This window comes from Callorhinus ursinus, unplaced genomic scaffold (assembly GCF_003265705.2).
Source record: "Callorhinus ursinus isolate GAN/ISIS: 27379988/994484 unplaced genomic scaffold, GSC_fseal_2.0 scaffold87, whole genome shotgun sequence".
Taxonomy (NCBI): domain Eukaryota; kingdom Metazoa; phylum Chordata; class Mammalia; order Carnivora; family Otariidae; genus Callorhinus; species Callorhinus ursinus.
The window spans coordinates 2,420,189-2,442,068 of NW_027397149.1; the positions used below are offsets into that span (position 1 = coordinate 2,420,189).

The 21,880-nt window shown below is 51.8% G+C and overlaps 1 protein-coding gene across 7 annotated transcripts in view; it reads right to left on the minus strand.

Annotated features, from left to right (window-relative positions):
• The window catches only part of IL4R (interleukin 4 receptor), a 37,313-nt gene that overhangs the window by 5,659 nt on the left and 9,774 nt on the right, over positions 1-21,880 (minus strand). For 3 of the 7 annotated variants that reach the window (XM_025853983.2, XM_025853979.2, XM_025853982.2), the window contains exons 2-8: positions 15,140-15,270; positions 11,131-11,218; positions 9,902-10,040; positions 8,794-8,945; positions 7,274-7,425; positions 2,944-3,100; positions 224-320 (exon numbers count right to left, since the gene is read on the minus strand). In XM_025853983.2, coding sequence (XP_025709768.2) covers positions 224-320; positions 2,944-3,100; positions 7,274-7,425; positions 8,794-8,945; positions 9,902-10,040; positions 11,131-11,200 — 767 coding nt within the window. In that variant the 5' untranslated portion in view covers positions 11,201-11,218; positions 15,140-15,270. Of the gene's footprint in view, positions 1-223; positions 321-2,943; positions 3,101-7,273; positions 7,426-8,793; positions 8,946-9,633; positions 9,735-9,901; positions 10,041-11,130; positions 11,222-15,139; positions 15,305-18,930; positions 19,260-21,880 lie in introns of those variants that run through there. The other 4 variants (XM_025853981.2, XM_025853980.2, XM_073888148.1 and 1 more) reach the window with 4 other exon arrangements.

The following is a 21,880-nucleotide window of genomic DNA, read 5'->3' on the forward strand; positions in this document are numbered from 1 at the left end:
ACTGGTTGACTTGGCGTCTTCTGTCTCCCCACAAGGAGCACGGGGTCCTGGTCAGGCTTGCTCTCGGCTGTTGCCTCAATGCCCAGCACTTAGTAGCTGCTCAATAAATACTTATTGTTGAGCAAAGGGACTGGAAGCTGACAGGTCAGAGGGGGCTTCCCACCCACTGCACACCCCGGGGCAGCCGGCTCGGTGGCATCCCGTGCTGAAGCCCAGGACTCACTTGATGATGCTGATGTAGCAGGACAGGCAGATGGCCAGGATGACAAGGCAGGAGATGCTGATGCTAAGCGGCAGGTGCTGCTCCCAGGGCTCATAGTCTGGAATGGGAGGGAAGCCGTGAGCCTGCATCATGCGGGGTACCGCCTGCTCTCTGCCTCCCAGAGCCGGAGACCGAAGCCTTGGGAAAGGGTCGTCTGAGACCCCGTGTGAACTGGCCACCACCAGGCCCTCCCGCCTCATCCCTTCCTTCTGAGTCCTTGTCACATGGCTGCCTCGCTGTCCCCTGCTCCTCCAAAGTTCGGTGCCACCCAGGATCTTGAACTTCCTGTTCTCTCTTTCCTGAAGCCCAGAGGTCAAGAGCAGTGGCTCTGGAGCTGGACTACCGGAGTTCAAAGCCTGACCCTGTCATATCCTTGCTGGTGACTCAGCTTCTCCGTGCCTCGTCTGTACACTGGGGTTAATAGACCGCTGCATCACAGGGCTCTCGTGGGGATTACACGACGTAATACACAGAGCACTCAGAACAGGGCTCACCCGTCCGGAAGCATTTGCTGGGGTCCCAGCTGGCTCCTTCTCGTTCATGCCACAGTCACCTGCTCCAAAAAGTTCCCTCACGCCCTCTCTCCTGGTGCCCCCTCCCATCCCCCCGTGCCCTCACCCCGCTTTATTTTCTCTCCAGACCTACTGTCACCTGGATCAAGATCTCTCTGATTTGTTTTTCTGTTTACTTGTTTATTTTCTGTCTCCCCTCCAGAATGTCAATCCCACAAGATCAAGGGTTTTTGTCTGTTTTGTTCACTGCTGATTCCCCGGGGTCGAGCCCCGGGCCAGGCATGCAGCAAGAGCTCAATGCATATTTGTGGAAATAACGAATGAGCGTCCAGCCCGTCGTATATGTTCCATACAAGCCATTTCTCTCCCCTTCTCTTCCCTTCCCCAGGTCAATGGTAGAATCATATCAGGGTGATGCAACTCTGCCCAGCACTTACCGTGTGCTTGGTGCTGTGCCGGGCACCAGAGGTACAGAGCGGACCCTACCTACGGAGCTGGCAGCCCACAGATGGGTCAGAGACAACCACGGGACAAGATGAGCAATGTGGAGAGGGGCGTGGGGGCGTTTGGTTGGGGTACCCACCAACGGCCACTGTGCCCAGTACTTTGAAGACCCCTTCTCTCGGTGAATCTTGACAACAGTCCCTATTCCTCCTCCGTGGTATAGACAGTGCCTAAGGCAGCCCCCCCTACCCAACAGCTACCCCCCTCTTCTTTGCCAGGGAGGGAGCAATGTGCCCACCCTGAGGTTTGGGTCAGTCATAATTATCCTCTTCTCCTTTCCAGGAAGCTTCCAGCCTCCCTTGCGGCTGGGAGAGGCTCTGTGACAGTCCTGGCCAATGAGATGCAAGGGGGAGTCCGCTAGGGAAGGTTCTGGTAAGATTTTTGCTTCCTGCTAAAAGAAAGAGATGCACCAGGTGCACTTGCTTGTGGCAGCCTTTCATTTCTTTTCGTCCCTGGGGCAGGAGGGCGTGGACAGCAGCCACCTTGGGGCCATGGGGTAACAAGTCAAAGGATAAAACGCTCCTATGCTAAGGAGGGAAACAGGGAAAGAAGACAAGCCCCTGGGGTGAGATCACTGAGCTGCTGTATAAACCAGGGAAGGTCCCCTTGTAAAACTTCACATTACATGGGATAATTCAATGTTTCTATTGCAAAAAGCCACGAGGAACAGTGTTGCAAACAGCGGTTGGGGGCTGCAGCTACCGAGTGAGGGACTACATGTCCCAGAATCCCTTGCAGCTATGTGTGGCCATGTGACCGGTTCCACCAGGAAAATCTGAGAGGAAGTGGTATGTGTCACTTCTGGGCTCTGGATTTTTAAGAAGCAGGTCTGGTTTCAGCCCCTTCTGCTGGCTAGATGCAGGTGATGGTAGGGCCCTAGAACAGGGATTCTTAACTTGGGGGTTCATGGATCTCCAACAAGGTTGCTGATAGAATTTGGGGGTCTGGGAACTTGATGGGTAAGAAATAACCTCTTTATTTTCACTAGGTTCTGATACCTCGCATTTCCTCCCATTAGGGATGGAGAGAGCAAAGCACCATAGTAATAGCATCAGCCACAAAGCACCAACAGAAATCAACAAAAGATCATTTACGCTCACCCACTCTGAAATGACAGTATTTAGAAGTACCACTAGATCTTGTTTTTACAGTGCTAATTAAGAAAACCTGTATTCGTAGACAACAAATATATTTTAAAACATTTTTATAACCTCATTTCAATAAAGTTAGTTTCCCCTGTAATCCTACATATTTTATTTGTTACATTTGAAAAATAGTATTCTGAGATGGGGTCCACAGAGTCCACTCACTGGACTGCCAAAGGGGTCCATGATACACAAGGGTTAAGAATCTTTGTCCTAGGAAATGAGGGAACCACAGGGAGGAAAACCACCCACAAACCAGCTAAGTTCATGCCGGACGGTTACGTGAGCAAGAGATACATTTCTACCGTGTTTCTACTAGAACTTGTGAGCTCATTTGTTACTGCAGCCCAGCCTACCTACCCTGACCAGTACACCAGGTCAGTCAGTAATCCTGTTACCCACGGTTCGAGGCACTCGATGCGATGGAAACGCGGACACTCAGCCAGAGGAAGTGTCTGGCCACAGAATAAAAGTGCCGAGCAGACGTTCCACCTGCCCATGCCTCCCTGTGGACACTCACCGTTAAGCCATGTTGTGCTGGGGCTCCACTCACTCCACGTGCTGTTGTAGCTCTGAGCCCAGGCCCTCACTCGTGCGCTGTAGGATGCTCCAGACTTGAGGGTGCTGGCTGCCACGCGGAGGGCAGGCCCCATGTAGGTCACGTTATAGACTTTGAACTGGTAGAGGAAAGGGACACATTAGGGCTCCAGCTTGTGGGAATAGGACGTCCCACCTCCCACCCCTGCTGCCGTCTCCTTAGCTGAGCCCACAGTGTTTAAGAGCCACCAGCCTGGGCATCTGGTTATTCCTCTGATTTAGGCCTTTTGTTTCACCATGACTGTGACCAGAGTCAAGCGAGAGGAGTCAGGGAATTGGCCCTCACCCTGCTCCACCTCCCCGCCACCTGGCTCCCTGATGAGCCAGGCAACATTACTCGGGCAAGCCGAGTTTTAGTTTTCTCATCTGTAAAATGAGGAAAGAGTCCCTACTGCCACTTTCTAGCTGTGGGACCCTAGGGAAGTGACATAACCTCTCTAGACCTTGATATGATCCTTCTGCAAGATGGTGATAATAGAAGTCCATACCCCCCAGGGTTGTTGTGAGGGTTAATATGGGTAAGCACGGAGGACAGGGCCTGGCATGCAGGAAGCATGACAAAGACCTTTCTAGAGCACAGAAAAGGTCACCGTGTCCCCCTCTCTCCTCCGTGGGCTCTCTGGAGCCTTCTTACTCAAGCCCAAACCCTGGCCTAGAATCTCAGCCCTGCTCCCACTGCTGGGAAGGGACTTCTAAGACCTGTTATTCAGTGAAAAAGGTAAATGAAAATTAGCATGTGTTGTTTGCCACACAAACACATACACACACACACACACACACACACAAGAAGATGGACTCTAGGATGGCCCCCTGATCCCCACTTTGCATCACACCCCTGTGTAACCCCCTCTTCTTGTGTGGGCGGGGCTTGTGATCTGCTCCTATTCAACAGAATGAGGCAAAGGTGGTGGGTAGGTAGGGACCACATGCATGGGGTTATATCGCATAAGGCTATAATTCCAATGAGCTAGGAGATGCTCTCTCCTCTGCTGGTTTTGAGTCGACAACAGGAAAGGAACTCAGGGCAGCCTCCCACCAAGGGCCAGTGAGAACCTGTGGCCCCCAGTCCGGCAGCCTGCAAGGAACAATGCTGCCAACATCGCGGTTGGCACTAGGGAGAGGTCTTTCCCCAGTTGAGCCTCAGATGAGACCACAGCTGCAGCCGAGTCCTTTCATACCATTTGAATTTTTTACTACAACTAAGTACTACTTTTATTTAAAAAACAACTTTAAAAAATGAAATAAAATCTGTGTTCCAGATCGATTCTGATGGAATGGGAGTAGCCCAAATCCTCTGCCTGGGGCGCCTCTCCCTGCCAGGCCCATCCCTCTGCAGCTGTGCTTCTGCTCGTGGGTTGGAAGCATATTTGGAGAAACAGGTCTGGTGTAAAGTGAGCCGAGGGGAGGTGTTGCAAAGAACCCCAACAGGTCGCTGGAGAGACTGGAGGGCAGCTGGAGCTTCCCAGTGGAGTGAGGCTGGGGAGGGGGCTGAGGGAGGAAATGAGGACAGGAAGATGAGGACACTCACTCTTCTCTTTCTAAATATGGGTAAGCGGGAACGAACAGCTGGACCTAGTTCTCTAAAGGAATCGTACACCCTGGAGAGGAGTAGGGGATTGGGAAATGTTTTACTAAGAAACGGAAGTGAAATCAGAGGAACTACTTGTAGCTTGTGTTTCAACAAAGAGGCCAGGTGTTTGGGAGGCCACCCTTGAGACAAAGATCCAAGGCGGGAGAAACAGCACAGGCTCCGGAGTTCAAATCCTGGCTCCCAACCCCAGCTCTGCCATTTCCAGCGACCCTGGGCGAGTTATGTCTATATCCCTGTGCCTCAGTTTCCTTGTCATTAAAGTGGAGAGACCAGCACCCTCCCACCTGCTGGGCTTTCGCAGCCGACAGTGATCCAGGTTGAGCCTAGCACATTCCAGGCATGCAGGAAATGGGAACCATTATGTCCACGAGCGTGGCATTCATGACCTTGCACACACCACCACATCCCCATACTCCTCAAGAGATGCCACGCATCCTTGTACCTCCAAGTCTTTGCTCATGTGGATCCCTCCATGCAGCCTACCCTTCCCTTCCTTCCCTATCTAGAAAACTCTTATACACCCTTCAACACCCAGGCCAAAACTCCACCTCCATTATGGAACCTTACCCAGAAATCATCCAGGACCCTGAGTAGATTTATCCCTCAAATCCCGGAGCAAACTTCTAAGATGTCTCCTTAGAACTGATCCCACCCGTGGAACGCACAGCGTGGAGACTACAGGGAACCTTCTGGCTCCAGTTCCAGGACTAATCCTCATTGGTTGAGACCAATCGCAGCCATTCCATTCCCTAGCCTGTGACTGATTAGAGAGGAGCATGTGACCAGCTCTGGCCAATGACCAATAAGGGGAATTCTATAGGTTGGGTCTGTCCCTGGGGAAGGGAGGGATGGGTGAGGGGTGTCTCAATAGCTTCTTCCCCACCAACAAGAGAAGCTGGACCCAGAATTCGGAGGCCCTGGGCAGCACTGGGTGTGTATATGACAACTGAGTCATGGCCTGGGTACACCGATTAGTTTTCCCTGCTGGCTGGAGTCTGGGGCCAGATCCCAAACCTGACTGTGTCTCAGCAAGCCCTGTCCCTGTTTTTCCTTCCCCGGAGTTTCCTCTGGGGAGCCACCCCTTCCTCATTCTCCACCCATCTGGCTTGGGTGGAGCTGACCCCAACTGCAGGTCCAGGGGTGGGCACGTGACTCACCTCTGGCCAATCAGAGCACAGCACCCTCTTTCCTGCCCACAGCCTGGGCCAGGTTCAGAGATTTGCATGGGACCCAAGCCAGGCAACTGGGCATTGGCCCCAGAACTTTTACTGGGACTCTGGGGAAAGAAAAGCCTTTCCCACTGTGGCTTGAGCAGGTAGCTAGCATGTAGCATGGAGCTGCTGGTGGATATACTGGCCACTACATGAGGGAAGAGCCTCCCTAAAAATGAAGCCAATACAGAATAGAGCGGGGGCCAAGGGCGGGATAGATTCCTGGAACCTGGAGCCAGCCACGATAAGCAAATAAGGAACACTGCTTTGGACCCTATAGGTCACACCCTTCTCTACCCTCTTAATAAGCTTTGCACTTCCCAGAACATGGGGAGGGGATTTCCCTACAAAATGGAGCCTGCCTCTGTCTTTGGCATCTCTGTCTTTGGCATCTGTGCGGCCCCTCCCAATGCTTTCTGGGCCTCCTCTGTGAGAACCCCACTGCCCCATTCCCGCTCCCACCCCACACCATGGCCCCATGGCCCCGTGCCAGGTGGGAAACCACACCTGAGCCCGAGAGCTATGAATCAACACACTCCCCCTCGCTGGCTGAGGGAGGAAGACAGGAAGCAGCCAGAGGCTGATGTGGGAGTTTAAGACGTGTGCAGCCTGCTCCCTGGCAGCAGAAGCCAGGCCAGCCTGGGTCCCAGGACACCGGGCGTGCCTCAGAGGAGGCCCTCGGCGAGTCTGATGTAGCCACTTCCAGACCAAGGTGTGGGAGGGCAAGGCAGATGGGGCTTTCCAAGGCCTGTGGCACTCGGGAGAAAAGGAGAGCAATGTTGACGACACACGGGGTGCCCGGCCCACACTCGGCACCCTTGGTAGCCCATGGAGTAGGTACTCTTGCTAGCCCCATGTTACAGAGGAGACAACTGAGGTACGAGGAGGTTACGTGACATGACCAGGATCATGCAGCTGACGAGTGCAAGCAGGCAATGGAACCCAGCTCTGTGCGGTTCAGATGCTGTCCCTCCCCTGGGAATGTGTGAGGGGGAAATGGGGGCGGGAGGAAATGAGCTTCATCCCCACCAGAAACTAAAAAGGAAGGGAGCCAAGCCACCTGCCGCATACAGTCCCTGCTAGTATTTACTGGATAGTTTGCTGGCCATCAGTTCTCCCTTTTAAAAACCTGTCACCACCTTCATTTAAAAAGCAACCCCGCAATCACTGTTGTGATGGCAAAGCCCGTAGCAGATGTCATTAGCATCCCAGAAAAGTCAATGCAATGAGGACCGAGCGACAGCATTAAATGATGGCTGAACCGGTTCTCTGGGGAGGAAGGCTCTGAGCCTGCAGCCTCCTCTCTCCATGAAAAAGTGCTGAACCCAGCACAGAGCCAGGGTGGAAGTCGGGCTCTAGGTCCCCGGTTTTGCAGTCAGGCCTCAGGGCCCGAGTCTTCACCCGCCTGAGTCCCAGGAGGTGTGGAGAAACCCCCCAGCGCACACACTCACGTCCGTGGGGTCGTTTTCATTGGAAATGTTGACCATGTAGGTGAGCTCGGAGTACAAGTGATTCTCGCTAGGGTACGGGTTTGTCCACATCAGCAGCCACGTGTGGGAGACGTTGGGGTGAACCGTGAGGTTCCCGGGGGTCCTGGGTTTCACTGTGGAGAAGCGGTGCCTGGTGAGGCCCTTGTCCAGGTGAGGGGAAGGGGATGGCCCGCGGGACACCGGTCACTTAGACTGTTAGTCAACCTGGGGGGCGCCTCGGGGGCTCAGTCAGCTAAGCATCTGACTCTTGGTTTGGGCTCAGGTCATGGCCTCAGGGTCAGGGGCTCGAGCCCCACGTCGGGCTCCGTGCTCAGTGGGGCGTCTGCTTGCGATTCTCTCCCTCTCCCTCTGGCCCTCCCCTCTCTTTCTCAAACAAATAAATAAATCAATCTTTAGATTTTTAGTGAACCACACCTCCATAGCACATTTCTGGAATCCCACATGGATTGAGTCTCAGCAGAGAACGACAATCATAATACTGATTATAATGTTGCTAAAACTCTGCTTAGCACTCATGGTTATTAACCAGCTTTCTACAGTGAAATGCAAAATGTGTGAGCCAAAGTAACCCCAAATTTGCCTTTTTTTCACCTTTGTCCTTCACACTTTTGGCCACATCTATGTACTATGTTCTTACTTTTTTTCCATTTATTTTGATTCATGTGTTTTAAAACTTAGTCTCCTTTTAAGCAATCCTATCCAGGAGACCATAGGTATGTAACATGTACTAAAATCACTGCACACGTGCAGAAATGCTTTTAATTCATGGGTTCGTTCACGGGTCTGTTTAAACAACCCACTGACCGTGGGCGGCATGAACGGGCCCTTCGGGAACTGCTGAGCCCGTGAACTCTGTGGATACCCGCGAGAATTTTCCTCTGATTCTTAGTAGCTGTGTGACCTTAGGCAGGTTTACTTGCCTTCTCTATATTATATTCAATTGTAAAATGGGGATAACTCTCTTCTGGAAAACGAGGCTCAGAGAGGTAATCTGACTTGCCCAGGGTCACACAGCAATAAATGGTATTTTAAACTCCCGTCACTACGCCACAGCAGAATCATGGTGAACTGCGGCGGGGCCTCTGACTACCAGGATAATGTCAGCCTTCCATGGTCCAGACTGCCTGAAGCAGCAGCAGCGGACCAGGTGACAGAGGGTGGAAGGAGAGTGCCCAGCTCAGTTTTTTCTCTGCAGCCAACTTGCCTTCTGTTAAGTACGCTTCATCTCAAGTCCCCAGTCTGGGCACTTAAAGTCAGGTGGTTGAAATATAAAAGCTGAAGAGGACCTGATGTACTATGGAGCCCAGTCCCATTTCAGAGATGGGAGGACTGAGGCCCAGAAAGGGGCAAAAACCTCATCATGTCTGGGAATACGCAGAAGACTGCCTGCACCTTGCTCCCCCAACTGGAGGCTGCCTCCCCTGCCCCAGAGGCCGGCTGGGGTTTGGGACCCCCCCCCCTGCCCCGCTGGCCCCACTCACCATGCGCGCTGGGCTGGAAGGAGCCGCCCCACAGCTGCTGCTTCCCAGCCCACAGGTCCAGCTGATAGACGTCCGCTTCGACCACGTCATCTATCGGCATGCTGCATGTGCACACCGCGCCTTCTCGGTTCTCGGGGACACACGTGCGGTTTCTGCAGACACGGGTGTGCCGTTAGGTTGCCGTGTTCAGGCGGACCGTGACCCACAGGTATCCCTGGAACATGCCTCAAGGAACATATGTTCATATGCTCTGCCCGCTTCCTGATTGCCCTGCCCCCGGGACCAGATCTGGGGACCGGGATGTGGCGAGGACAACAGATGAGGACCGCTCTCCTTGCTGGCCACAGCCACCTGCCACACCCACCATGGACTCTTAGGCAGCTCTGGCCATGGTCGTGGTCCCGGAACTCGGCTCACCCTTGAAAGCCAGTGAAAGGGAAGAAACGAAGGCACTAAAGAATTCGTAACAATGTGTGTATGTGTCCCAGTGTGCCTCCGGGTAGCACGGTTTATCCCAGTGGACAGTGGGTGGCAGCATGCTGCCCCACATCTCATGGGCTAGGCTAGGGGTCAGCAAACGTTTGCTGCAAAGGGCCAGGCAGTAAATATTTGGGGCTTTGAGGGCCATACTGTGTGCGTCCCAACTATTCAACTCTGCTGTTGTAGCCCAAATGCAGCCGTAGACAATACAGAAATGAATGGGCGTGGCCGAGTGCCAATAAAACTTTATTTACAAAGGCAAGTGGTGGGCTGGATGTGGGCCTCGGGCCATAATCTGCAGATCCCTGGCCTAGGCCAGTGTACCACACTTCAAAGCACAGCCCATCCAGCTTGGTATACCTTGGAATGCCTCTGTCAGTGGACCCTATGTCTGTATGGCATACGCCAGGGTGCCCTTGTAACTGCATGCCTTGGGTACCCGATCACGTCCTGAGCACCGCCTGGAAGGATACCGCAGGTGCCATGGATTATCCCAGTGACCCACCTGGAACAACGTACCCCGGGTTCCAAGGTCCACCAGACATCACAGTGAACTCCACCACTAACACACTATCCCCAACCCTCTGGGCCCAGCCTCCCCCAAATCCCAGCTCCACCCCAGGCTTACTCAGACCCCATGAAGTCCAGCTGGTAGGACAGGCGGAGCTCGGCACTGCAGTCGGTGGGACTGTCCATCTCCCACTGACAGACAGAGGTGCTGACGTAGTCAGACAAGCAGCTGGGCTCCTGCAGGACCTTAACACTCCCTGGGGAGACACAGGAGTGCCCTGAGCAACCAAAGCCAGACAAGCAAGGGGGGCATGCACCAGGGGGACAAGTTGGAAGCCAGCCCAGACAGGACCGAGGAGTCCATCACAAAACAAGGAGACTACAGTCCCAGGCACAGTTGTGTGCCAGTCTTCATGGAGCTGGGGGCAGGATGGGGTTCTGGAGCTTCCCAGCCGGCATGGGGGAGATTCCTGAAGCCGAAGAATACCCCCAGGTGGTAGGGGCTACCTTTATCTTCCCGAAACTCCACTACTTGCCCCTATGAGGCCAAATCAAAGGAAATTTCTAATCTAAGAAATGTCTAGTCTATTGCACTGTCACAGGCACCTGCCCCAGAGCAGTGTGAGCGAGAGGAAGGGCTGTTATCCATTTGCCTGCTCCCTGCTCCCATCTATCTTCCACCCCTCTCTGCGCTCAGGAAGCTGACCCCACCGCCCCCCAACCATGGTCTTGCCACTCAGATGCCCTTGTTCTCTGGCTGCCGGTTGGGTTCAGCCAATATCAAGGGCAGGATGAAAGGCTGGGATGTTTCTTCCGACCAGTCAGTGGCAGAGCTGGGGTGTGAAGCTGGCAGGATGGGATACTGGGTTTGCCAAATCATCCGAGAGCCCTCACCCCGGCTCAAGACTGCCCAGCCACAGACGGGCAGGTGCTTTCTTGCTCTGGTGCCCAGCACCAGCCCCGCCACCGCGGACATCAGTCTGCATTTGTTTGCTGGATGAAGGACTAATCATGTTAGGCAGAGCCTTAGATTTCTAACAGATATCTTAAACTCACCTCGTGTCCAAAACTCACATCTCGTTCCCCACCCTCCCAAGCGAGTGCTCCCTACTCTGCTCCGTGCTGTTTTTTTCTATCACTTTCTAACACTCTTTACAATTTATTTATAATTAGGACTATTCGTCATTAGCTGTCCCCTCCCACTACAGTGTAAGCTCCTCAAGGCCTGGAATCTTTGTTTTGTTCACTGATTATCCTAGGACCCTGGCATCTAAATGGCCAACAAACATTTGTTGAATGAGTGATCAAATGAATGAACGAAGGAATGAATGGGAGTTGGTGACTTACCAGAGCCTGTCACCCACACCAGGATCAGGCAGCTCACAGGGAATGTGAGCCCAGAGCAAAGCTGCCCCATTGGGAGATCCTAAGATACCTGCTGAGAGAAAGTGACCCAGGTTAGTGCCAACAATGAGCCTTCTGTGTTCACCCGAGCTCTATCTATCTATCTATCTATCTATCTATCTATCTATCTATCTATCATCTATCTCTATAATCATGAAACACAACCCAGATGCAGAAAGCCCAGAATGAGATCCACAGAATGCCTGTCCAAAGAGACACTTGTTGAAAAAAGACCCATGACCTACCTACTAAATTTAAGCAACCCCTCGGACTTTTGGAAGTTCATAATGCACATTTGAAATGTAGAGGCTCTGTTAAGTCCTGCAGCAAATAAATTTATTTTTCTTCATTTAACCCAACACTTACCAATTTATTTCCCTACTCAACCTTGATTTGTGTGTGTGTGTGTGTGTGTGTGTGTGTGTGTGTGTGTTTTAAAACCCCAATTAACCCCCTAAAAGATTCCTTGACATATACTTTGGAGATGTTAATCTGTTTAGCCTTATAGAGCAGGTTAAATAAATGGTGGTATATCCATGCAATAAAAATGATGTTTGAGTGTGTTAGACTTATATCAATGGCCCCAATTCCTCACACCCCTCCTGGCTCCATGTAACATTTCAATGCCTCCAGCACCACCACCCCTCTGGGGAGGGCATTTGCCCCTGTCCTTGGATTATGGGCTCAACCATGTGACTAGCTCTGGCCAACTGAGTATTAGCAAATGGATGCATTGTAGAAGCCTGCTTTTGCACGACCACTGCCTTGAGAACACGACCGTGCTAGCCTGTGGGAGGATGGTGACATGGAAGAGTCCTAGCAACCCCATTCCGCATTAGGCAACAGGCAGCCACCCCCGGTCATGTGAGTGAGCTCAGGAGCCGACCCAAGGCTAGCCACAGGTGCATGGGTGAGCCCAGTGAGCTCAGCCAAGCCCAGGTAAGCTGGCCCGCCCGACTTGAGCTAAATAAGCATCTCTTGTTACATGCTCCTGGGCTTTTGAGCTTTATTGTGATTCCCCCTCAAGTCATCACCCCTCCACTCTGACTTCTAACCCCATAGATTACCTTTGTGTTCTGTGTTTCATACAAATGGAATTGTGCACTGCCTCTACTGTTAATGGCATCCCATAATACATGACTGGGAAATAAGAATCAGAAAGTACAGACACCCAAAATGAAACACAATTCAAATCCTCCCCAAAATCACAAGGCCCAGCAATAACCCCTGTATACATTCCTATCAATGCTTCCAGATTTGTATCTATACAAATAGGGAGATAAATATGAATTTTATTTACCCAAATAGCAGCACCCTCTGCCCTACTAAAACTTAAATATTTAATATGTCACTAAATATCATTCCATCCCACTGTAGATCCAAAGCATCAAATTCGTAGTATCCCCCTGTGTGTCTGCCATTGGATTTTTAGCCTTTATTATTGCTTTGTTGTTATACACAGCATGGCGACTGTGCCCATCCTCAGAGAACCATCGCCACACATTTCTCTGATCCTTGCCTTAAGCTTATTCTTTTCTTTTTTTTTTTTTAAAGAGTTATTTATGTATTTTAGCGGGGGGGGGGGCAGAGGGAGAGAAGCAGGCTCCCCGCTGAGCACAGAGCCCCACACAGGGCTCGATTTCATGACCTGCTCATGACCTGAGCCGAAATCAAGAGTGGGACACTCAACCAACTGAGCCACGCAGGTGCCCCTTATTTCTCTCTCTCTCTCTCTCTCTTTTTTTTAAAGGTATGTTATTGATCTTTTCTCGTATTACAAAAGCCACATTTGATCGCTGTGGAAAATTTAATTAAGAGGGACACAGCAAACAAGTGAAAAGAATGCCTGTAATTCCATCACCTGGGAAAACACCACGGGTGACCTTTTTGCATCCATTTCCAGTCTTTTCTGTGCATATCTAGTTGGATGGCATGGGCTGGTACAACGTCTGCTGTTTCAGAGCCTGTTTATTTCTATGCCATGAAATACTGCTCCGCACCCCTCCTCACAATGTGTAGTGGGTTTCCTGAAGTTTAAACACCTGCTCTTGTCACTTACTCCTTGTGAGCCTTGAGCAAACTGCTCCATGCCTCAGTCTCCTACCCTGTAAAGAGGAGCTCATAACAGCTCCCATCTGACTGGGGTCTTGTGAGCGCTAAAGGAGGTCCAAGGAGTCACCAGGCACTCTTGTTAAGGAAAATGCTCAGAAGTGGATTCCCTGAGTGTTTACTTCTTCCCACAACACTCCTGGCACAGAAGGCCAAAGGGCTTCTCTAAAAGGCAAGGCACTGAGGTATGTTCCCGGCAATGCTGAGATCACCGCACACACACACCCCCCCCCCCGCCCCGCCTCGTGGGTCTCTATCTTGGCTTCCAGGCTTCCTTCTGCTGCTTGGTAGCTGCGTGCTGTTAAGCAGCTACCCTATCTTTCACTGAGTTCAATCTCACAGGTGTACTGCAAAAAGGAAGTGAGGTCTGTACCCAAAGCACTCTGCCCCCAGTGTCTGGAGCACAGGAAGGGCTTTATGCCCCTATTGGAAGCTCTCCACTTGCAGGACCTCCCGGGCTGCGCCCCGCCTCCCTCTCCACCTGTCCCAGCACCTGTGCTCGGCGCTCCTGCCACCCGCACATCTTCACTTCCTCCTGCTGCCCTTCAGACACAGCAAACCCATTCCCACCTCCATACCTTTCCTCTTGCGGTCCTTTGCTCTCTCTCTCTCTCTCTCTCTCTCCCATTTATTCATTTTATTTATTCATCTGTCCTTAACGGATAAATTACCCCATAATACTGCAGTGTATCTTTCAGAAAACAAGGACATTCCTTCTCCTATCAAGCCACAAGGCAACCATCAAAACGAGGAAATTAACACTGAGGCATTACTCTCATCGGATCACAGACCCTACCTATTTCCACCTTGCTCATTGCCTCCATAATGCTCTTTTTAAGTCCAGGACCCAGTCTAGGATCATGTGTTACACCTGATCATCTTGCCATCCCAGTGCCCAGGTCTTGGCTTCGAGCACCGCTCCACACCGAATGGAACGAGGGCTCCTTGAAGAAGGGGCTGACCCCAGGAGCAGGGAAAGTGCATGATAAGCCTGGAATCCTTGTGTCAGAAAGTAAGGACGCGCCCCAAGAATGGTGGGGACTTGTCAAAAAAGACACAGGAGCCAGCCAAAACAATGTCCACTGGCTCAAACGGGCACAACAGAAGCATCGCAATAAATATACAGTAACCGATTGTAACTCTTGGAGTTAAATAGGGCGCAGGCGTCTGTCCTGCTTTTGCTCAGCAAGTGGGGGGAAGGAGGTAGGTAGTTCCATGTCTCCGTGGCAGCCTCTAAGTATCTCCCCACAAGACTCATATTGCTTATTCATTAGTGAGTCAAAATACTTATTAACTTTACAATGTTCTATACTTTATACACAATACTTTATATAGAGATACAATTGTATATAACTTTATGTACAGAAACCTGGCAGGCACACCTTCACCAATCGCCAGGAACGGGACAAATCAAGGTCAGGAGCTTTCTGAAACTACCCCCCGAGAACACAGCTTGCTTCTCCGGTGTTCCGGCCCCAAGTGCACAAATTACAAGGAAGCATCAAACCTAACCGAGAATTGAGAAGAATCGAATCTAGAAAAGAATTGGCCTATGCTCTTCAAAACATGCTGGGGGTGGGGCGGGGTGTGGGGGCAAAAGGTGAGGACAGTGTGGGAGGGCTGCTTTTTTTCAATTGTCTGTCATCCTGAGAGCCAGCTTTTGTCTTGTTCGCTGCTGAGTTCCTAGTACCTACAGTGGTGCCTGGCGCGTAGCACCTGCTCAGTTAGTGCTCGTGGAATAAAGTCATCTTGGACGTGATGCGGGGCCTCTAATGGGCTCAGCACGGGACTGGAAACTCTCCCCAGCGGGGGAACCCAGGATCTGCTCAAAGCCCCAACTCACTTCTCTTGAAGAGTCACAGTGAAGAGCAAGGAAGGAGGGGTGGGAATGTGGTGGTGGATCCATGACGCTGGTGTCCTCTACAAAGTCCCGGTAACTTTTCCTCTGACAGGTTCACACATGCCCACAGCATCCTGCGGCAGAAATGGCAAAGGTGTCACTTTAGCTCTGATATTGAACAAAGAGAAACAGAGAGGGCAAGATAACATGTACAAGGTCACACAGCAGAAGGGCTATTATGATAAAGTCAAGCCACCCAGGCAGGGGAGACTAAAACATCCCATCTATAGCAGACAGGGTTGCTATCTTTGATCTCTTTCAGAGGGGAAATCCAAATGCACATCCAAATATGTGCATGCGGATGCCCATAACTGCCTGCGTGGCACGTGCACACATCAGCTGGCTTCACGGACAAGCGGGTGCTGCATTCAGGGGAAATCACAGCCCGCAACGTTCAGTAAGAGAAGAACCTCCCTGAATATCATAGGGATGGAGGACAAAGATGCAGATAAATAAAAGAAGTAAAAAGAATAATTATCAACTGCACGAGTCAAGCATATGGCAAGAGAAAATAATTTCAAGTTCACACTCTCAGTCATGGGAGTCCTGACCCACTGGAGTTGGCCGGCAACCCCAGGCTCCATTGCCAATCCAAACAGCGATGCCCTGCACACATTTTCTCTCTGCCAGGCTCCTGCACCTCCCCGGATGCTCATCTCCAGGTTACGGCTGAGCAGAACTGACGACTAGAAACCGTTTCCTTAGGTCGAGCCAAAGATTTGTGTAAAGAAAATCCCGCCTGTCAAGTACTTCATTGTGCTTGGCACCTAGCTAAGCGCATTAGGAACATTATCTTATTGAATCTGCCCGAGAACCCTGCAAGATGGCCTGTTAATCCCACTTTCCATCTGGGGGAACTGAGGCCAGAGAGGTCAAGTAACCTGCCCATCAGGTCCCACAGCTGCCAAGAGGGGAAGCTATTGTCAGAATCCAGGTCTGTTGGCTTCTGAGCCCAAAGTGCATTCCAATACATCAGTGCCTTCACCTTCTCCTCGAACTACACAATGAACCCAACTAGATGAATGAAATAAGCCAGGGAGAACTGGCCCTCCTGCTTGTTGATTTCAAACATCAGCTGCCCCCCCCCCACAGGACCAGCAACAGCAGAAAAGACCTAGGGCTTTTGTTGTTTACAAACTCCCCACAAGCCAGAGGGCGGCAGCAACTTAAAAAAACAAACAGACAAAAAAGCCAGTGAAAGTCATATTAACAGAGATATGAGAGCCAGGACAAGGGAGGTGACAGTGCCCAAACACACCTGTGCATCCCTTTGGAAGAAACCCTGCTGATCTGAATGAAGCTAGTCTAGAGGATGATAACCGACACAGAGAAGGCTTGAAAAATCCCAGAGGGCCTAGAAAGGCTTTGCCTAAAGGTTCTGTCCCCTTACACCCTACAGGCTCATCATTCACTGAACAAAGATATGCTATTTACAGCATGCCAAGTTTCTTCTAAACACTGCACTTGTATTCATTCATTTGATGCTCAAAACAGTCCTATGGAGTAGGTACTATTATTTCCCCCATTTTCCAAATAGGTAACCAAGGCACAGAAGGGTTAAGTGATTTGCCTGAGGTTGCAGAGCTGTGGCAGTCGTTAGATTTGAACAGGGGCAGTCGGGCTCTGGGGCCTCAGCTCTTAACCCCTATCTCTGTTTAGAAGCCACAGTCCTTCATGTTTTGGAGATCACGGACCCATCTGAATATCTGATGCAAATTCCAAACCCTCCTTCAAGAAAAGCGCACCCATTAAATTTTGCATTCCAATTTAGGGGTCTGTAGATCACCTCCACAGCTGAAGTAAGGACCCCTCTTCTAGGCAATGAGCAGTTTTTAAGGGTTTGAACAGTGACAAGATTTTCCAAAAGCCCAGTTTGGGGCTGAGAGAATGATGGGGGTGGGGCAAGGAGGAAATTAGGGTTACTGCAGACATGACTCACTTCATTTCTTCTCCACGCAGAGTCATTTTAAACCAGAAACCAGGCCATGAACTCCCTGCTCCTGCCCTTCATTGGCCTCTGGCTCCCAAAGGGTGTCTTCACCCAGGGGCACACAGATAGATGCCTGCAGTTCATGGCCTATCCAAGACGAGCATCCCCGACTCAGAATAAAATCCAAGCCCGAGTGAAAACAGCCAATCCAAAAGGGCGCACCCTGTGTGATTCCATTTATGTAACATTCTTCAAATGACAAAATTATAGAAATGGAGAACAGATTCACTGTTGGTGGGGAGGAAGGGAGGTCTGTGTGGCTATAAAAGGCAACACAGGGATCTTTGTATCGCGGTTGCTGTGCTGGAGACACAAACCTGAGCATGTGACGAAACTGCACTGAACTACGTACGCACATGTGTACAAACACGCACATGCGCGAATGTGTGCGAGTAAAACAGGTGCCTTCTGAGCGAGCTTGGGGGATGATCTCAGTGTCACTGTCCTGGTCGTGGTATTGTACTACAGTTTCCTAAGACAGGTACTCTTGGGGGAACCTGACTCTATCCTTTCTTACAACTGCAGGTGAGTCTACAATTATCTTAGAATAAAAAGTGTAAGAAAAAATAAAAAGTGTAAGAAGATGCAAAACCCAAACCAAACCAAAAAAACCTTAAGCCTCCTAATGATCTTGCCCCTGCTACATGTCCACCATTCCCTTCTACTGCCTCCCGGTCCCCCACAGGCCTTTGGTCCCACTGGCCTCTGAACACCTTGACACGCTCTGAGCCTTTACACCCAGAAACTCCACCTAATGAGGGTTCCCCCTGTTACTGCTTATCACAGCACCCTGTTTATTTCTGTCATATACTTATCACCATCTCTAATCATATCACTGAGGTTACATGTGTGAATGTTTATTTTAATTCAGGATGTAGATGGCAAAGATTGAAGATCTGATGGCAAAAATGTTTTCAACTTCCCCAGGTGGAAATACGCCATTAAAAAAAAAAAAAAAGCAAGCAAAGACCAGAAAAAGATAGCAGTCTACACTGCAGGGGCTTAATGGCCTTTATATATAAAAAGGTCTTACAAATCAATAAGACAAACGTCCCTTTAAGAAAAATAATAGGCAAAGGACCTAAGTGATTCACCCAAAAGGTATTCCATCTTGGCAAAATATGAAACAGCCCCTTTCATTCTTCTGCTAGTTCATGACACTGGGAGTGTCAAAGATCATTTGTAACATTTAAATTATTTGTCTATATATGTACTGTTTGTCTCCCTACCACGAGAATACAAGCCCCAAACTCTGTGAGGACAGAGCTTTATGGTCATTGCTTTGTCCCCAGGACCCAAACAGTGCCTCATACATACATAGTATGTGCTCAGTAAATATTTATTAAATGAGTGATTGGTTAAAAGTCAAGAATAACAAATTCTAAAATCTATTTTTAAACACGGGGTACCAAGCTGTTGCTATGCACCCAACTCTATGAGGTAGGCGCCATTAAAACCCCCATTTTACAGATGAGGAGACTGAGGCACACAGAAGTTGCAGAGCTAGGACGTGAACCCAGGCAGTCTCACTCCGGAACCCATGTGCCTGACCCCGGATTGTGCTGCCTCTTGAAATGCAGCCCTTGCCACCCTGGGGTGTGGTGCCATTGGGCCAAAATTGAGGTTTAGAGATGGCAAGCGACAAAGCCAAGGTCAGGGAGGGAGGAAGCTACAGTCGGCGAGAGTCCGAACTAGCAAGACGTGGGAAAACCCTCCTGCCGGCAGTGAGGTACACTTAACTTACTCTCTGTATCTGGGAGGCCGTGAGTGGCAAGCCTTGAAATGTCAGAGGCCAGCAGCAGTCGGGAAGTGACCGCGCAGCTCTTCCTGAGCCCAACGGGGCGCAGGGCCTCTGGCTCCCCGCTCCTCTTCCCTTTCTTGACTGCAAACCAGCTTGAAGGGGGGCTGGATGGGCAGACAGGATGCAGCCAGTCCCATGACAAGCGCACGTGAAGAGAAAGCCAATGACAGTGGGGGCTCAGGGCGGCCTCCCTGGGGAGCTGCTGGCCCCTGCGACTCCAGTCTGAGGCTGGCCTGGAGCTTCCTCTGTCTTCCAGGACAGCTGGGCCGCCCTGGCGCAGAGCCAGGGCCACACTTCTCCCCAGAGCAGCGGCTTTCCCAGAACTGCTGCCTGGCTGGGGTTCCCAGAACTGGCAGCCGCATTAGCGGCCCCGCCCCGCGGGTGATGCAGGCCAGCCCCGGGCCCCAAAATGGCCTGGCCTCTGTCTCCTCGGCTCGCGGCCCAGCGAGTGGACACGACGGGTGGCGGCAGGCTGGTCCTACTCCCACTGGGGGCGAGAATCAGCAGCCTCGGCCAACGGGGTCCAGCAGGCTTCCTGTGGACCTACTGTGCGTCCCCGCTCCTTGCCCACTCGCCCGAGCCCACGTGTGCTCCTGCTGTGCTTTCTGAGCACTTACTAAATGCCAGTGGCTACCGACGCGGAGAAAGCCATTCATTCGTTCACTCAACTCACCCATTCATTTCTTCCTTCTTCCCTTTGACAAATAACTTAGAAAGAGAAGTTACTGGAGGTTTTTGAGCAGAAATTGACCCGATGAGACTTTTCAAACCATCCCTCTGGTTGTGTGGTCTGAAAGGCCCATGGAGTCAAGGGCAGAAGCAGGCACCAGTGAGGAGCCTCCTGCCCTGGTCCAGGCAGCAGATGCTGGGAAGGATCAGCAAGAAGGGCTGACTTCTAGATCGGCCGAAGGCTGAGCCAACGGGATTCGCTGATAGAATGGACTTTGGGAAGAGAATGAATCGGGGTAGAGCATGACTCTCGTTTGTTCCTGAGCCACCAGAAGGCTGGAGCTGCCATGTGTCAGGCTGCCGTGGAGTGTGGGAGGGCCCTGTGTGAGAAAGAGGCCTGCCGGGGGGGTGGGGTGGGAAACAGTATCAGGAAAGGTAAGAGGCTGTTTGGGGAAGATCCATGCTGGCCCTAGAGCGTCAGGTGTCCCTGGAGGAATGAACGAGAATTCCCCAGGGGAGGGCAGGGGTGCATGCTTGGAGAGGGAGGAAGAGCATCCCATGTACGGGAGGCACTGTGGGCTCATGAGGACAGGCAAAGTCTCATCCTCTGGAAGCAGAACACCAAGCCTGGCACAGAGCTCCCCAACCCCTTCAATAAACGACCGTGTGTCTTCTATTTTATTCTTATTTCTACACTTACATAGTGCTCCCTTAGTGCCAGGCACTGTTCTAGATGCTTTAAGTCCTCCCTGTGAGGAGACTACAATAATCAGCCCATGTTTGATCTCGATGAGTCTTAGGAGAGGGAGAGATCGGGAGCAGGGATGAACAAGGAATGAGGGAACAGCCAGGGAGGAGGGAGGGCACGGCCTAGCTCCTACCCTGAAAGACAGGCCCTTGGCTGCAGTGATGGATAGAAAGAAGAGGTCAGCGGGGCCAGAAGAGAATGCCGTCAGCTAGGCACAGTACATGATTCAGACTCCGTCCATCCCCAGGGCAGTGGGGAGCCACTGAAGGCTGCTAAGCAGGAGAGGAGCAGGTGCACCTGCCAGAAAGTCCACTCCAGCTTGTGTGCGGAGAAGGGCCATGGGTTCGGGCCCGAGGTGGATGGCTGGGTTGGGAGGGCCGGTGCTGCTGGAGGAGAGGGGCAGACTCAGCCCTGTGTGGGAGGTAGAGGTGGTGAACTTGCTGATGGATGGGTGGGTGGGGGGGTTGGGAGGCAGAAGTGGCCTCAGGCTGGGCAGTGGGTGGACGGTGGCGCCAGGAAGATCACGTGCCCCGCCACGCTGTGGACACGACGAGTCCGAGCAGGTGGGGGGCCCCTGGGGGGCATCCAGGAGGCAGGTGTTCTAGTGGCCTGGAGCTCAGAAGGAAGGCTCGGGTTAGAGACAGGCCTGAGGGTCATCAGCTGTGTCTGAGGCCCAGGGGGTTGTGCAGAGAGAGACAAAGCCTTGCCTGAGAGAGCCAGGAGGGGGCTGAAGACCACCGTCTTGGGGACAGGCTGGCCACTTTATGGCAGTGTGAACAGCATGTTAGCTGTACCTACACTGAGTCCCAGCTGCCAATGGGAACCCTGCAGAGGCAGGAGGCCCCACAAGGAGCCTGGAAGCCACCCTTCAGAAGGTCCCCAGAGGCCCCAGGGAGAAGGCGGAGCCTGAGGGACTCAAGCATCCAGACACCACGTGGTCAGGAGCAGCAGCTGATCCCCATCACTTGCAAGCCCATTTCTCTGCTCAGCACTTAGTCCTTGTGGCTTACCATATGCACACGTGTCCTATGCATTGTCCAAGGGCCCCCCAGGACGCCAGCGTCCACAAGGCCGGAGGCTGTGTCCACCACCCTGTTCATTGCTGGGGCCCTAGAACCTACTATGTGCTCAGCAAACAGTGGAGGGGCCAGGGGTATTTGCTGAATGCAGCCATCCCTGATGAAGATGGGGACACAGCCCCCCCCAAAGCTGGAATTATCCATCTCTCACAGCCGAATAAACACTGACCAATTCTGGCTCAGAATCTCCTTAGATTCCTTAATGCAGGCCCTGAACTTGGCCACCCGGGGAAACTGCAGAGAGCTGGTAATCGGGGCATTACCATGATTATGGTCCTGGCCTCAGGGCACTGATTAGATTTTGGTTGTCTTGGTGACAGCCGTGGCTCCCAGCGGGCCTGCTTCCTGAGGTCCGTGGAAGGCACCATGAATGCCCCTGCACGTCCCCAGTTCCTCC